The sequence below is a fragment of the Trichinella spiralis genome (assembly GCF_000181795.1).
Source record: "Trichinella spiralis strain ISS 195 chromosome Unknown Scfld9, whole genome shotgun sequence".
In the NCBI taxonomy this organism is placed as follows: Eukaryota; Metazoa; Nematoda; class Enoplea; order Trichinellida; family Trichinellidae; genus Trichinella; species Trichinella spiralis.
In genome coordinates this window covers 4,886,206-4,901,315 of record NW_003526948.1, presented here as the reverse complement: position 1 = coordinate 4,901,315, position 15,110 = coordinate 4,886,206, and the positions used below count along the sequence as shown (strand labels likewise).

Sequence of the window (15,110 nt, the reverse complement as noted above, 5' to 3'; positions counted from 1 at the left end):
AAGGATACGTTGATATGAAAGAGTAAAATAAAACGATGTGCTGATGCTGTTTGAGCATTTTGCCCCGCTTATTTTTTTGTTAAAATGAAGTTTCAAACCATCACCATCAATCAGTACTGGGAAAGTGAGTGTTCACATTTCTCTCAGCTAACTTCGGTTGTTGAGAATGTCAACATGTTGGGAACTGACGCTAGTTATTGTAGAACCATCGTCGGCCAACAAATCTTGAAGATATTTGATATAACGAATTGCCAGTCGAAGTGTTTCCACTTTGCTGATTCTTTTGCTTCTAAAAATGATAATTTTACCTTTCATTAATAACAATAATAATAATAACTGCTGTCAATAATAAATTAAAATATACTGAAAACATCATGAGAACTTTCATTATAAAAATAATTAATCATTTAATCACGGTGAACATGTTTGTCGTGTCAATAAAAGTAGCATTGAAATATTTATAAATTTTGGAAACGAAAAAAAAGTAAATAAATAAATAAATAAATAAATAAATAAATATATATATATATATATATGTATACACATATAGTTAGCTTGTACTTGTTTCTCAGAGGTAGATGATTTCTCAGACGTTCGTAACCTTCATTCACGCAACGAACTCTGTATCTTTCTCTTTCGTTTCGCTTCCACAAAGAGTCGATGGCGTAAAATCTGCAAAAATAATCATTTTCATACCAACTGTTGAAAATAATAATTCATAACTGTCTGGTGAATTTTGCAATTTTCCAAAATGAATTAATTCCATCAATTGGAGTAGGGATTGTTGAACAACAATCAACAACTGCATGAAAAATATATTTAAGAAAAAATACATTTTTTCATACATACAATTCGACATTTTCTTCGGAATTGTTCGCGTAAGCGTCGTCTCTACAGAAAATAACAAAATTAGTTGACAAAACCAATATACACACGCACGCACGCACACACACACACACACACACACACACACACACACACACACACATATATATATATATATATATATATATGAATTAAATTTAAAAAAGAAATGATTTTTTTGTTGAATTAAGCTAAAGCTAAAATTGGATGAAGCAAGACGTTAAAGTTTATTTACAATTAACGCAAGAGAAATGATGCAGGAAAAATTACTACAGCTGCATTAATGTGTTGATGCGCAGTTGCGTAAATTAAATAATGCAACGTTTAACACATTCAGAACTGTACAAACTGAGTTGAAAACTGAGAAAATTGGCACAATTAATTGAGCATATATATTCCAAGAATGAGAACTATGCCGAAACGTGTGCTGGGATGTAGAAATTTGTTGATAATTAAAATGGATTGGATTAGTATAAAAATTAAAATAAAATATGTTCACTGTTCCAACATTACCCGTAATCGTCGCCAAGTTGAAATGGTAGTGGAACGCAGCATTCGGGCGAAAATGGATCCGGCTTGGAATTCTCCTGATCGCCCTCTTTCTGCTCCGGATACGGTTCAGTGTTGAACATGCCGTACGGCTTGAAAGCCGACGAACAAGACCAAACCGACGTGCCGGTTGGAATGTTCGACTCTTTGGCCGGAGTTGGATTGTTGGTCTTCAGCTGGGCCTCTTTGATGTAGAAATTGATTTCCGGGATGCCGTTGACTGGCACAACATTGGAATGGGATTTTTCATTCATTTTTCACCTCAAACCAGACCAGATCCAATTATACAAACTTCAAAGCAGCTTCTTTTACCATCAGTCACCTAAATCTCAACAGCTTCACAATGCCAAAACCGGCGGCAGTATATTGAACGGCGGAAAATCCACTAGTCAAACTGTGATATGATAATGCTAATTGAATTGGTGAAGTGATCGAAAACTGTTCTGCTTTTCGTCTCGCAGCTGTCGTTGCAGCTCCAATAATGGATGATAAAGACTAACACTACTAACAGAAGCTAACAAACGTACGGACAAAGTAATATATTACAGATGTCGTCGTTGACGTGAAATGACAAATAAACGCCGAATTTTTGTTTACAAATGGAAAACACAAGCGCAAAGTGTCTAATGCTGATGTATTATTTCAATTACAATGCTGTGGAAAAAGGAAAATCTCTCGCTTCACGCTGCCAATGCATACAACACAAAGATTGTTAATATGTTGCATTGGAAAGCGTGCTCTTCTTATTAATCAGCGAACACTGTTTGCACAATGAATCGCCCAATATTATATTATGCTTACCTCGAAATTGCCAAACCTGAGCCAATGTATTTGGCTGAATTCGTCAACGCAGCTTCCTACATTTATTGACACAAGCCACCGACGACAAGCCGTAAAGCTGAACGAAATCGCTGCCAATTGATAATTAATTCAACCAACCGCAGACAAAACAACTAACGAACGTTCATTTTCTAAATTCATTGAAAAACAAAAAAAACCAAATCAACCAAATCAAACATAATATTGTATCTCTATTTCAATAATTATGAATATTTGCTCAAAAAATGGCAAAAACAAAAAACAATACCCATTTACTCTAAAAATAAGAATACACACATCCAATTCAAGCAATGAAATCCCATTCTGCTTGACAGAGGATGACAAAATATTCATTTCATCACGTTATCCGATAAACAATTTCTACATGTAACAACAACTACTCTTGAAGAATTGAAACTAACAAATGAAAATGAAAATTTAACAAACTGATAAAGCAATAAAACCAATTTGAAATAAATGGACCATAATTTAATTAATGGTAATTTTTTAATCGAAATATTCATCAATATCTGCTGATGGTTCAAGCAGATAAGATTTCATATCTTCAATGTAGGTCTCATTAAGAATAAGATTTTCAAGCATGTCATCCAACCCTGTATCACCAATAAGAATTGCACCACGCACAACTCCATCTTGAATAAGAACTTTAACATATTCCACACCTAGGATGAAAATGAAACTGAAAAGTCAGTTCACAGTGTGTGGGTGTGCATATATATATATATATTTGAAATGGCAAACAATACAATTTTGGAATATTTATTTACCAGGATTCACTCGCAACAATGCTTCATGATCTGAACGTAAACCTTGACCGTTAAATTTTCCCAACAATGTAACCTAAGTACAATAAAAATACAATAACCTGGAAAATTAGAAAACCATTCTCTTACTTTAAAACCGAAAAATTTCGTCACATGAGTAAAAATGGAAAAACATATATCCAATTGCATTTTACTGTCGTCAAAATTCGTCACCATACATAGACCTGCATATGTACCCATTTGTTTAGCTTGTGTCCACAACCGCATCTACAGAAAAAAAATATTATTACAAACAATAATTTATACATCCAATTTAAAGGATTCAAAATTACTTGAAACCAATTTGGATCAGGTTCCCATCCCGCAGTACACACATCACCTGCAGCGAAGATATCTTCGAAATTTGTTTGCATTTGATCATCAACGAGAAGTCCTCCGTCGTCGGCTACTTTAAACTGAAAATCAAATACAGCAACATTTGAATATTTTGTCTTTTTCAATATTCATGCAAAGTTATCGTATAAGATATGATCGCCAAAATTTTGCTCACATCATTTTCCGGTGTGACCCATGGATAAGTATTCGGCTGTACCCCTATAGCACTAACAATAAAATCACAACCATACACTTTGTCGTTGGTCAACTGCACATAAACAGGCCAAGAATCTTAAAAAAACATATAAATAAATAAAGTACCGAGTCAAATTGATCAGTTGAACTACAGAGATATTGTTACCGATTTCAGCGAAATCGCTAGGAAGTACTTCATCCTTTAGATTCAATTCTTTTCGCTGCTCAGGCGTCAAAACAGCCTTTACTGAACACTGTTTTTCAAGGTGAATTCTCTTTCCCTGTTTCAAATTCAAAGTTGCGTCACAATAAAATGATGCAATTGCAAAAAAAAGCTTACATGCAACGAGCCTTCCATACAGAAATCTAGCCCCCAATCAGGGCCAAGTGCACTTCCACGATTAAATTTTGAATCAACTTCTGAGGTTCCACTTGACGATGCACCTCCAGCTACTGGTGGGACGCGTGCCTTCTAGAAATTAAGCCGCATTTTTAGAATACAGCGCTGAAATCGAAGAATACAGCATCGGAAAATGTTGTACAAAAATTTCCGATTTTTCAATCATCAACATAACGGATTCACTTTCTCACCAATGCTTCTTTAGAATAAGTGGGCCTAGCATTTGGTCCTGTAAAAGTGCTTTTATTATGCATGTACGGCAGAAAAAATTCCGCTGCGCCAGCATCGATGAATGTTGCCGTTATAGTGTCATGCTTTACAACCCAAATAACTTCAATATTCGTCACTTCGCCTCTAAAAAAATAACAACAATAAGCGTAAATTTCTCTTGTGCAACTTAACATTTTCACTCCAAAATTATTATTATTATTATTATTATTATTATTATACAAGATTTTATCCTTTTAAATGACTTCTTTTCAAACAACGTACACAACTTCTGTAGCAATACCACCATTTCCAACAACAATAATTCTTCTTGCTCCACTCAATCGATTTTGAAAATCTTCCACCGATTCAGTATCTCGAATGCACACCACGTTCGGATTTTCTGAAATTAACTAAAAAATATATATTAAAAATTGAAGAAAAAAAAAGAAACCAAACATCACTTTAGGAATACCACCAGTTGCAATGCAAAGCTTTTCGTACTTAAAAGTTGTACCGTCTGAAGCAGTAAGTTCCTATAACATACTTTAGCATTAAATCATGATTTTAATTGAATTATACAAGTACAATAATTCAAAGCAGAAAATGGACAACCTTCTTGTTTCGATCAAGTTTCGTAATGTAAGCTTGCACAACATGAACGTTAGGTCGGTCCGAAAACACCTGTGGAGCAGGAGCACTAGTGAATTTTAATGATCGCAGAACTCTCCCAAGCTGATATTAAGAGTAAACGAAAACTATCATTAATCAATTACATTAATCTGTAAAAAAATTTCAAACCTGCTGCCATCTGACTATCTTTTTAACAACTTCAGTTGAAGTAATCAAAAGTATTTTTTCTCGAAAAATTAATGTAGTCAACTGAAAATGAAGTAGTTAAAATATCATATATAACAGATAAAAAAAATACATTCATTCGCTTAAAATATAAAAAAGTAATCAAATAAAAAGAAAAGGCTGATTAATCTACAAATCAAACGTGATGCTTGATTTCATTTAAACCGAAGCCCAAGCAATTTAAACTTTAAAATGCGTTCAAACAAAATATTACAAATATATACGCACTACGGCTTCTTCGGTATCAAAATTATAATAATTATGTTTGGTTTAAAACAGGTCATAAATAAATCTATACGCATAAATATAAAAAAAAAACAATTTCACAATTTTTCAAAACAAATTATCGAATGCACACTCACCTCGTCGACGCATGCGACACCGGCAATACCCCCACCAACAACAACATATGTAGCAGAATATTCCTTTTGCATGACTATCTAAAATAATCTGAAAGTTCATAAAATGTTTATAAACTCATTTCCACATTAAATTTTGTTCAAAACCGCGAGTGAAAATTGCATAGGTTGATATTTTTAGCTTCGCATTACAAAAATTTCCACCGTAATCCCAAATATTACTTGAAAATCTTATTACAGTAGAGACGTTGTCAAAAATCTATTTTGATGAATGTATTGGAAGTAATTATCAGTATTTCTTACTTTCATGTAATAATTCATAATAGTAAATATAATATTATTCTGTAATATAATATGCTTTCTTTATTATCTTACAGACAAACAACAAGGTCCTTTTAAATATGCAAATTAAATGTGTTATCAATTTGAAAAAGTCAACAGTCGTTTGGGTGGCACTTCTGCGGCAATATCTCGACAGATACGCTATAACAGGGGTTCGCAACCGGGGGAGGGAGGAATTTTCAAATTTCAGGGGGGAATTCCGTCTTTAGATTTGTAAACTCAAAATGAATTACAGTACCCTGGAATTCTAGTGGACCAGTGGTTGTCAAAGTTGAACTGGCCACAGACCCTCTGTAACCCTCCTGCTGCCGTGGACCCCTTACAGTTCATTTGATGCGCAGGTAAAAGTAAGGAGTACGGTTTTTAAGCTCGAAGCTGTTTTATAACCGTCAATGATCGATTCATGTCATTTTTAGAAAAAATTATTTTTTTCGGAATTTCAAATTTCACGGGGCTATATAGCCTTGGTTGCTTTTTGGGAGGGAGCTGTCAAAAAATTTTTTTCAAATTTTTACACTTTCATATAGGAATTGAAGAATTAGAGTGCTATGCAATGTTTCAGCCACAATTTTGAAATGTCACAAGTGTAATATTTAATAGTTACTATCAGTGGTGGATATTTCATGCAATGCTGAACTACAACTGAACACACTTGTCCCATGAGGTTTATTTGAAATCTGCTATATTTGACTAATTTTTTGATGAGTAATGAAAGTCATCAATTTCCAAGTAACGCTATCAACAATCAACCTTCAGTTTGGAAAAATGTATTCAATATTCATATTATCAGAAGAAATATGACATAAAATGAAACTGAAATGTAATATTGGACATCTAATGCATTTTAAGTATAATATTGAAACAGTAGAATTTCTTCGTCGTCCGTATTATCTGTGAAGAAGAATATTCGAAGTTCTCAAGGTATTCAAGGCATCACATATTTTTTTCACAGCTTCGATGATTGCTTCTAGCTGACTTAACAATACATGCTGAAAAAAAATCTCTTAAAAGCATATTCACTTTAATATTAAGTTCAACACTTATATTATATTTGCGTAACTGAAAGTCGAAATCAAATAAACTGAAAGTAATTAAATATGCCACAGAAATGAAATATATTTAATAAATTCCAATATAAGTTAAATTTAATGAAATGAAGTAAAATTCACTGCAAATAGCATTCGAAATTTGTATTAATAAAGTACCTATTTAATTTTTATTTAAAAAAATTCATATACCTTTATTTGCGTAACTTCAGAATTGTCATGAGAGCTTGTGTTGGATAGGGTTGTAGGAAACTAAAAGATTTTAATCATTCAACAATTTGTGAAAATTGAAAGTTTTAAAATAAACAACAGTTGTGCTACTGAAATAAAGAGGCTATTGTAATTTGAAAAAGATGCAAAAAATGCAGACAGTTGTTATATCTTAATTAATGAAATGAAAAGAAAAATGCTCATAACTTCATAACTACTAAGAGTAATGTAAAAATTATCATTTTCAATAAAATAACCATAAACTTACTTGTGTTATATTCCATGATGATGATTCACTATTGTTTTTACTTTCTTCTGTAGAATACTAAAATTAAAGACCAGTACAAACTCTATTTTTCCTTTTATGTAAATATTAAAAAATACAAAATGCAATTAGCAAAATTCTTGCTTTTCATTTCCTCATTTCCTCTTTTAGTTATATATAAATAAATGTAAATTCTTCCCTAATTTAGTAACATTAAAGTAACATTTAAGTGTATGCGGTTCGTCAGCTTACCGATTCATTCGCATGCAATTTTTGAATTTCATCGAATGGCGTAGTGAAATTTTCCTGAAAAAAAATCATGAAGTTTTTCTGCTGCATTTTATTTATCTAAGAATTGTTAAACTGAAATATTTCTATCATTCATTCAATGTAGAATAGATGTTCAGTGTTGATAATACTCACGTTGCTTAATTCAGCATAATCGGCAACAGTTTGTTCAAACAACGGCGATGTGCTAGTCCGGTTAACAGAAATTTCTTCAGAAATTTTATCATCCGTTAGGGAACCATTCAATACCTAAAAAAATGCCAATACAGACAAGTGTATGCATGAAATATAAACTAATATTTAAATCAGAATGGAACTTTCTAAACAAGCTGCATGAAATGACTATTCATTATTAAAGAAATGATTACTTTGGCCTTGAATACTTTTCTTCAGCAATAAATTTTAAAACATCAAAGCATTTAGTTAAAAATTTCTGTTCGAAAAGAAACTATTGCACGCGTTAAAAAATTATGTACAATTTCAGATACATACACAAATTCTGTACATACTTTCAAAGATTCAGTAGCAAATGACTGAACAGTTGTTGCATTGGTGAGTTCAGTTGAGGCCATCTAAACAAAAACATTAAATACTAAATGGGATTGCCTGAAATTTTTGAATAAATTATCATTCAATTTGAAATATATAAAATTTCAGATGCAATTCTTATCTTTTTATTCGAGTTAAAGTTAGCTTACTTTAGCTAAGAATTCTGCAAACGAGCATAAAGAAACATTGCATAGAATTTTATTGAAGATCAATATTTGAGTATATTTTAATGTGTTTAAAAAACTTACAACTGTTAATGTAACAGGATTTTGTTTTATTTCAGGTTCATAAGCGTCTGGCGGAGGAGCAGGTGGTGGCTGAAAATTCGCTAACACATTAAAAATTGAAACCCACATATCAAGATGTTTATATGAAATTGCATTTCTTATCATATGTGACTGGTTGCATTACTTGAAATGGAATTTCTCTGTCTTCTGCTGAATATTGTCGCTCAGGCTAGAAGCAAAAATAGCACTTATTTTCACAACATCAAATGTATGCATTGGTTTTAATTTATGACAATAATTTAATTTACTTTTTCAGCTGTATAGTTATTCATATGCTAAAGTTTTCTGTAAAGATGAATAAATTCCATATAAATAATTAAAATTTGATCTTTTCCGCAACACAAATTCAAAATAACTTTTCAAATAATAAAAATCATTCAAATATTCAAAATTATTTTTGATGTATATATAAAGCTATATACAAAATATCAAAAAATATTAAATAAATGATTAGATTTAAAACAAAATTATATTACATACTGTAAACGTATAATCACTTACTTGAGGAGGAAAATACTGAGCATTGACAATAGCAGCAACTGATGATGAAAAAAGTAATGTGAAAGCCAACATTTTCCTATTACCGCTATACCTAACCAACAACTGTCAGTTGCTTAAATATTTATGCTTATTGCTATGTAGTTCAGCGGAAATTGCAAATTCCTTTCTAAAACATTGTTTAAAAAATATTTTCTACCACGTTTAAGAATTTTCCAATTATTTCAAATTGAATATAAAAAATTTTGGTTAAACTCAAATCAGCAACCCGTAAAATTTGAAAAATAGAAAATCAGAATGGAATAAATTAATTCTGGTCAAATGCCGCTTGTTTATCATCTGATCTGCTTTGTGAAAAGCATAAATTGCTAAGATCTAGAATCCGTGCAATACAATTTTCCAACCTCTGCTTTTGTAGGACGTGAGACTATGCATTTTTTGCATATTTTCATTAGGCATGAAGTAATACAGTGCAGATAATATTTGCCAGTCGATTAATTCCTCCCATTACTGCTTACGCACAGTAAGTTTTCACTTGTGTACATTTAATGAAGCGTGGTTAACAAGTGTTGTTTCGTTGTAGAATGTCATTCAGAAAGTTCCAAATTTACACCGCTGTATTCTTCAACTCTTTACACCGTCCTAATTTTCAGTGAACTTTCCTATTTTCCAGCGATTCTTAAGTCTTAAATATTCATTTTTTCTTCCGAAATAAACCAATATAAAATCTGAAATTTATTCCAATAACAAAACAATCTTTGAAATGTTAGCAAAATTCATATTCCTTTTTCCAACAATATCACATGCGCTGAATTCCCCTTATTGAAGGGCGATTTTCCTTTTGATTCATAAATTTATAAAGCTTGAAGAGATTCATGGAAGCACAATCAACATATCCAAGCATAACATAAAGTTATATATATATATATATATATATATATATTCCGGCGCTTCGTCATTCTTTCATGCGATGCCAACACCTCCAAAGTTAATTAAGTATAAAATTATTTCAAACTATGAATCATTTTACATTCGCAACTGGAACACCATAGTCAAAAATTGTTCATAACTAATGTTAACCCAGCCGTCCAAATCGGTATCTTTTTCACGAAATGCTGCAGTCAGAATCTTAAAATATTACAATTCAGAAAATATTAAGAGTTAAAGATTGTTAGAATATTAGAATATATTAGAAAATTTAATAAGCGGGATTATTCTTAAATAAATTCCTCAATAAAATTAATAATTTCAAATCAAATTATTTAATTTTTAATAAGTGATGAAAACTTGTTAATTTCAGTTTCACTAAAAGAAACATACCTGAAGAACAATGCAAAGTTGGATGAAATCATCAAAATTCACATGACCAGTAGCAGTTCGATCAAATTTCCTCAACAACAGCTCATAGAATTGCGGTGAAAAGCGATAACCTAATAAACAAGGGCTATATTATCCTCGACCGATGTGAATTGTACTTTAAACAATTAAAAATCACATTTAACGCAAAAGTGTACAAAAATAATATCAACTAAAGTTTCTATTATTAAACTGAGTTCATTTAAGTACAGTCTTGAATATTTACCAAACGTTGTTAACGCTGTCATCAATTCATTTTTGTCAATATTTCCAGAATTATCTTGATCAAAACTTCGAAAAGTATTCGTCCAATCTGTGATGTATTGCCAAAGTGCTGCAAATTCATCAAAATTCACAGTTCCATCGCCATTTCGGTCAAACATACCTACATAATTTTCTCATTAAAGTACAATCGTATTTTATTTCATCATATTAATAAATACATTACACATTTTTTGAATTGATAAAAAAAATGAAGCATTCATTTCAAATGCATCACATACTTTTAACGACAAACATCGTTAAATAAAAATATCGTAATTTAATCGATTATAATAATTCATTAGGTATTCAAATTTCCATTCATATAAATCATCACAAATTTTAACCACAACAAACAAATTGTTTTTCTTTTTTTACATTGCTCTAATTGAATACAAAAATGTACAAAGAAAACCAACATTTATCAGCATATCCTTTTTTGAAACTGCATTTCCAATTTCACCATTATTATATTTACAATTTTATACGAGTAATACCTTTTGAAAATAAATCTAACTATACAAACTACGTTCCAAATAAGCGACATTTGAAGGGTTGTCAAAACATTATAAATTTATACACATTATACACCCAAAAAATGAGTTGCATATGCAATTACAAAAAACTCAAAATAGGATCAACCCAAGGCTGAAAGAGAAACACCAACTATCTATTCTATCAAGACAAAAACAATACTGTAAATAAATAATAACAAAAAAATTATTGATAACTCGCTTACAAAATAAATTTTTAGAGATTTAACAAATTCAACAAAACTTTTATACTTGCTCGTTACAGTATGAAAAGGAAAAAAGCAAAACAAAATAAAAAACACTTTTGGGAAAATTTCTCATTCTATTTAAACAAATTGAATTTAAACAAAATTTTCAATGGTTTTAAAAATGACAGAGTTGTTTCAGAGTTCATTTTAGTTAAAAAATCAAGCACCAAAATTTTCGCCTTCCCAAGTAATACTGTATGCAAAGCAAAAGAGAATTAGTGATCATGGAAAATACAAAATATTAATAAAATATGAAAAGTCTGATAAAAGTAATGTACAAAATAAAATAACTGGAACTTCAACAATACTTACTGATAAGGAGACGAACAGTTTCTGAATTGAATGGCTGCCAAGTTCCATTAGACAAAGCTGACTGCAGTTCCGAAGCAGTAATCTGTCCACTGCAATCCGCATCAACTCTAAAAAATTATTAATAAAAACGATTCAGTTATAAATAAATATGGAAAAGATACCGCTGAAAAACATTCCAAAGCCACTGTCGATCAACAGATCCCATTGAAGTTGCAGCCGGATTGGAGTTGTATGTTGGAATACTTGTCTGCACAACCTTTTGTATATTGTGCAAAATCGGCTTAAAAAAACTCATTCCAAATATTTCAAAACGTTTAAATATATTAATATTTCAGCAATGGTTCTTTGATGCAAAAGAATATACGTAAACAAATTGAAAAATCAGTAACACGTCAGCTAAACAACTGGAAATTTCTGACGCAACATTCAACACTGACTAGCTGAAATGATGCCATTGAATCATTATTTACATTTGTTGAATTCTTTCAGTTTACTGTAAATAGTATCGGTATTAATTATATTTATTAAAATGTCAATAAAAATAAACTGACTTCAAAGTTGATTAATGTAATTTATGAAGATATTTTCTAGTACTATTGGTCAAAATTATAGCATTTATATAACTGAGTGAAAACGATGTAATTTAACAAACATGTATTATTATTATTATGTACTTAAATATTTAAACAAAAAACATTAAAATATTCTTATTACCAAGAAAAAAGTGAACAGCCCACTGATACTGAAAATAATCAACGTAAAAGTGTCATATACTAAAATTAAATGCAAGATACGTGATACTGTAATTTTTGACGTATTTTTGTAAGTTTGAATTTTCGTAATCATGGACTCTTCACCTGAGAGATTTCTTTCTATTTACTCACCAAAATCTGATTCATTGTCATTTTTTATTGAAAACAATGCTCTTCTCAACTATGAAAAAAATCGTTTCAAATCTTTCTGTGAAAACGAAGGTCAGTTATTTTTGCTTAAGTTTTGCATTTTTCAAACTTTAATGCATTTTTACTTGTGAAATATTTTTTTATTGTTCTATATAATGAAATGTATAGGATGCTTTTTCACGTTTTTTAAAATTTTGTTTTCAGTTTTTTGAAAGGTGATTTTTTGAGCGAATGTAATTTTTCAACATAGTACATGCAAGTTGATCGTAATTATGTTCATATGCATTTTAGCAACATCCATTGAAGATGCCAGTTACAAAATCATTGGTATGTATCATCGTTTTTATTATTAAGAAATGATTTCAAATATCGGTTTAAATATTACTGTTAAAAGTAAAATAGGCTGTCACTTCTTTAATTTGATTTTCTACTTGTGAGAACTTTTTTAATGTTTCATTAATTTTCTTATGTAGTAATTTCTTTAAATATATCAAATACAAGTTAGTTTGAATTATTTGTGCCTTACATGTGCATTCAAAAACAAATTAATGTAATTTATGTAAGATGAAGAATCAGATGTCGAAAATGGTAATGATTCATCTGTTGAAGAAGACAGTACAGTTATAGTATCAGATGATGATATAGAAAATGATTTCTGGTAAGTAAATTTAAATTTTGTATTTATTAAAATTTTTTGTACTTTTTTCTTTTGTATTTTAGGAAGTGCAGTCCAGAAGATCAAAGCAGTGAGCATGATAGAAGCATTAAATCAAGTAAAATTTGTTGTTCGAATATAGTGATAAATTTTTTCTAATTGTCTCGTATTTAATTATAATAACTCACTATTTCGTAGATCTTTAGTGATCTCAAATTTGAACGAAAGCTATTATTTAGGAGAAGACAATTTAGCATCTCCGTGCAGTGGATGTTTGTCTGGAAATGTATCTCTATGCCGCCACATTCCCGAGACATCTGCTGCATCAGAATCTTTTGACAGAAAATCATACATTTTAGGGAAATTAGGCAAGTTTAAGGGTTTTCCATTTTATTTTATTTTCGCGAATAGATATATGAATAACGAAATTTATTTTATTTTTAGACATTACATGTAAATCGGTTGTGAGTATTATAATGATGTCGAATAATGTGGAATTCAAAGCTGCTATACTTAAAATAGCTGGCGTGAATACGACGGAGGAATTTTCAGAAAAACTGGAAGAAGCCTTGAGGAAAGACATTGAAAATCGTTTTCATTGATTATTATAATTTTTTGTTTGCCATTTTGAATTCGGTTCTTTCTGCAGTTACTTTTTGCATTAAATTTTAGTTCAGCAATAATTTTACTTCTTAAATTTTACAGTGTAAATCAATTTTATGAAAATAATGTTGACAATCTGATTTACTTTTGCATAAATACAAAACTGTGTTAAAAACTTAATTACAAATCACTTTTCACGTCAATGATAATTTCAATCATGTTAAAATACAGAACGGAACAACGTCAGCGTTTAAAAATTACAATATCAAAAAGGTGGTTTGTCATCATTATGAATTATAACAAAATACCTGCTCATTCCCAGTCACAGGTCATTCAATAAAACAGCGGTTACGCGGAAAAATAAAGGCATCACATGAAATAATTACATAACAAATTTTACTGCGACAGCGTAATGTCTAATATTCAGTATATTGCTAAAACCTGCAATTTCACAACAGCATTAGAACAGGATGTAACGAGTTGTAAGCAAGAATGCAATGCATAAATGAACAACGTAACTTTATTTCAACATCAACACAACAAATGAATATTTGGAAAGTCACAATACCTAACAGGATACTGTAATCCGTTTCTGCACCGCAGGTTTCAGTTTTACAAAGAAAACTTCACCAATTCAAAGAATTAGATTTCCAGCTAATCTAATTCAAGCTATAGCATAGCCAGACATTTTCCATACCAAAAAGTAAAAAGTTTGATAGACCGTAAATGACGCTGGATCGTAAATCCCTGATTTTCATGAAAAAGGTTGCCGGTTTACCTGTGCTCATGAGGCAGCAAAATCACATGATTGACACCCTGTCAAAGGTGAAGATTGTTCGCATGTTTACGTTGAACATTGTCACCAGCTGAGGCATGTCCATCTTGACACGGAAGCCCTGCGGCATCTTACCGCTGATGTGGGCCTGATTCAGGTGAGAGATGAGCACTTTCGTACCTCCACCGCAGGTTCGAGTATTACAAAGACAACTTCGTCAGTACGAAAAATTCTATCTCATGAATCAGGGTGTCAGTTTACCTGTCCTTATGAGGCATCAAAATCACATTTCGACACCCTGTCGAAGGTGAAGATTGTTCGCATGTTTACGTTGAACATTGTCACCAGCTGAGGCATGTCCATCTTGACACGGTAGCCTTGCGGCATCTTCCTGCTTTTCTGTGCCCTGATTCGGCTGAGAGAAGCGGCTCCACCGCAGGTCTTTTTCCAATTTCGTCATTGTATCATGGGTCGACAGGATAAATTATGGCCAATTTCATGCTTCAAATGCTGACCATACAGGAACTGCAACCTTTTTTCGTTAATGGCTTTGTCATACTTCTCCGTGG

General features: G+C 31.2%; 5 protein-coding genes across 5 annotated transcripts; 1 reads left to right on the top strand and 4 right to left on the bottom strand.

Annotated features, from left to right (window-relative positions):
* Positions 1 to 147: 147 nt before the first annotated feature.
* Positions 148 to 1,667, bottom strand: Tsp_05704 (helix-loop-helix protein 6). The gene is made up of 3 exons (XM_003372026.1): positions 1,378 to 1,667; positions 562 to 672; positions 148 to 289 (listed from the first exon to the last, which is right to left on the bottom strand). The coding sequence occupies exons 1-3, from the start codon at positions 1,665 to 1,667 to the stop codon at positions 148 to 150; spliced, it is 543 nt and encodes a 180-aa protein (XP_003372074.1).
* Positions 1,668 to 2,739: 1,072 nt separating this feature from the next.
* On the bottom strand, positions 2,740 to 5,720 carry Tsp_05705 (pyridine nucleotide-disulfide oxidoreductase domain-containing protein1). Its single transcript, XM_003372025.1, has 14 exons — positions 5,715 to 5,720; positions 5,415 to 5,492; positions 4,996 to 5,076; positions 4,810 to 4,929; positions 4,649 to 4,730; positions 4,480 to 4,597; positions 4,179 to 4,341; positions 3,928 to 4,059; positions 3,754 to 3,868; positions 3,568 to 3,683; positions 3,350 to 3,472; positions 3,147 to 3,284; positions 3,021 to 3,093; positions 2,740 to 2,885 (listed from the first exon to the last, which is right to left on the bottom strand). Exons 1-14 carry the CDS (start codon positions 5,718 to 5,720, stop codon positions 2,740 to 2,742), a joined length of 1,491 nt encoding a protein of 496 aa, XP_003372073.1.
* Positions 5,721 to 6,640: 920 nt separating this feature from the next.
* On the bottom strand, positions 6,641 to 8,971 carry Tsp_05706 (conserved hypothetical protein). Its single transcript, XM_003372024.1, has 9 exons — positions 8,900 to 8,971; positions 8,523 to 8,567; positions 8,360 to 8,428; positions 8,072 to 8,134; positions 7,698 to 7,811; positions 7,527 to 7,580; positions 7,278 to 7,334; positions 6,992 to 7,051; positions 6,641 to 6,742 (listed from the first exon to the last, which is right to left on the bottom strand). The coding sequence occupies exons 1-9, from the start codon at positions 8,969 to 8,971 to the stop codon at positions 6,641 to 6,643; spliced, it is 636 nt and encodes a 211-aa protein (XP_003372072.1).
* A 951-nt stretch (positions 8,972 to 9,922) lies between these two features.
* Tsp_05707 (sorcin) lies at positions 9,923 to 12,511 on the bottom strand. The gene is made up of 6 exons (XM_003372023.1): positions 12,491 to 12,511; positions 11,768 to 11,853; positions 11,607 to 11,713; positions 10,479 to 10,637; positions 10,217 to 10,326; positions 9,923 to 10,024 (listed from the first exon to the last, which is right to left on the bottom strand). Exons 1-6 carry the CDS (start codon positions 12,509 to 12,511, stop codon positions 9,923 to 9,925), a joined length of 585 nt encoding a protein of 194 aa, XP_003372071.1.
* Positions 12,512 to 14,492: 1,981 nt separating this feature from the next.
* Positions 14,493 to 14,893, top strand: Tsp_05708 (hypothetical protein). Its single transcript, XM_003372022.1, has 2 exons — positions 14,493 to 14,591; positions 14,633 to 14,893. Exons 1-2 carry the CDS (start codon positions 14,493 to 14,495, stop codon positions 14,891 to 14,893), a joined length of 360 nt encoding a protein of 119 aa, XP_003372070.1.
* The last annotated feature ends 217 nt before the right edge of the window (positions 14,894 to 15,110 follow it).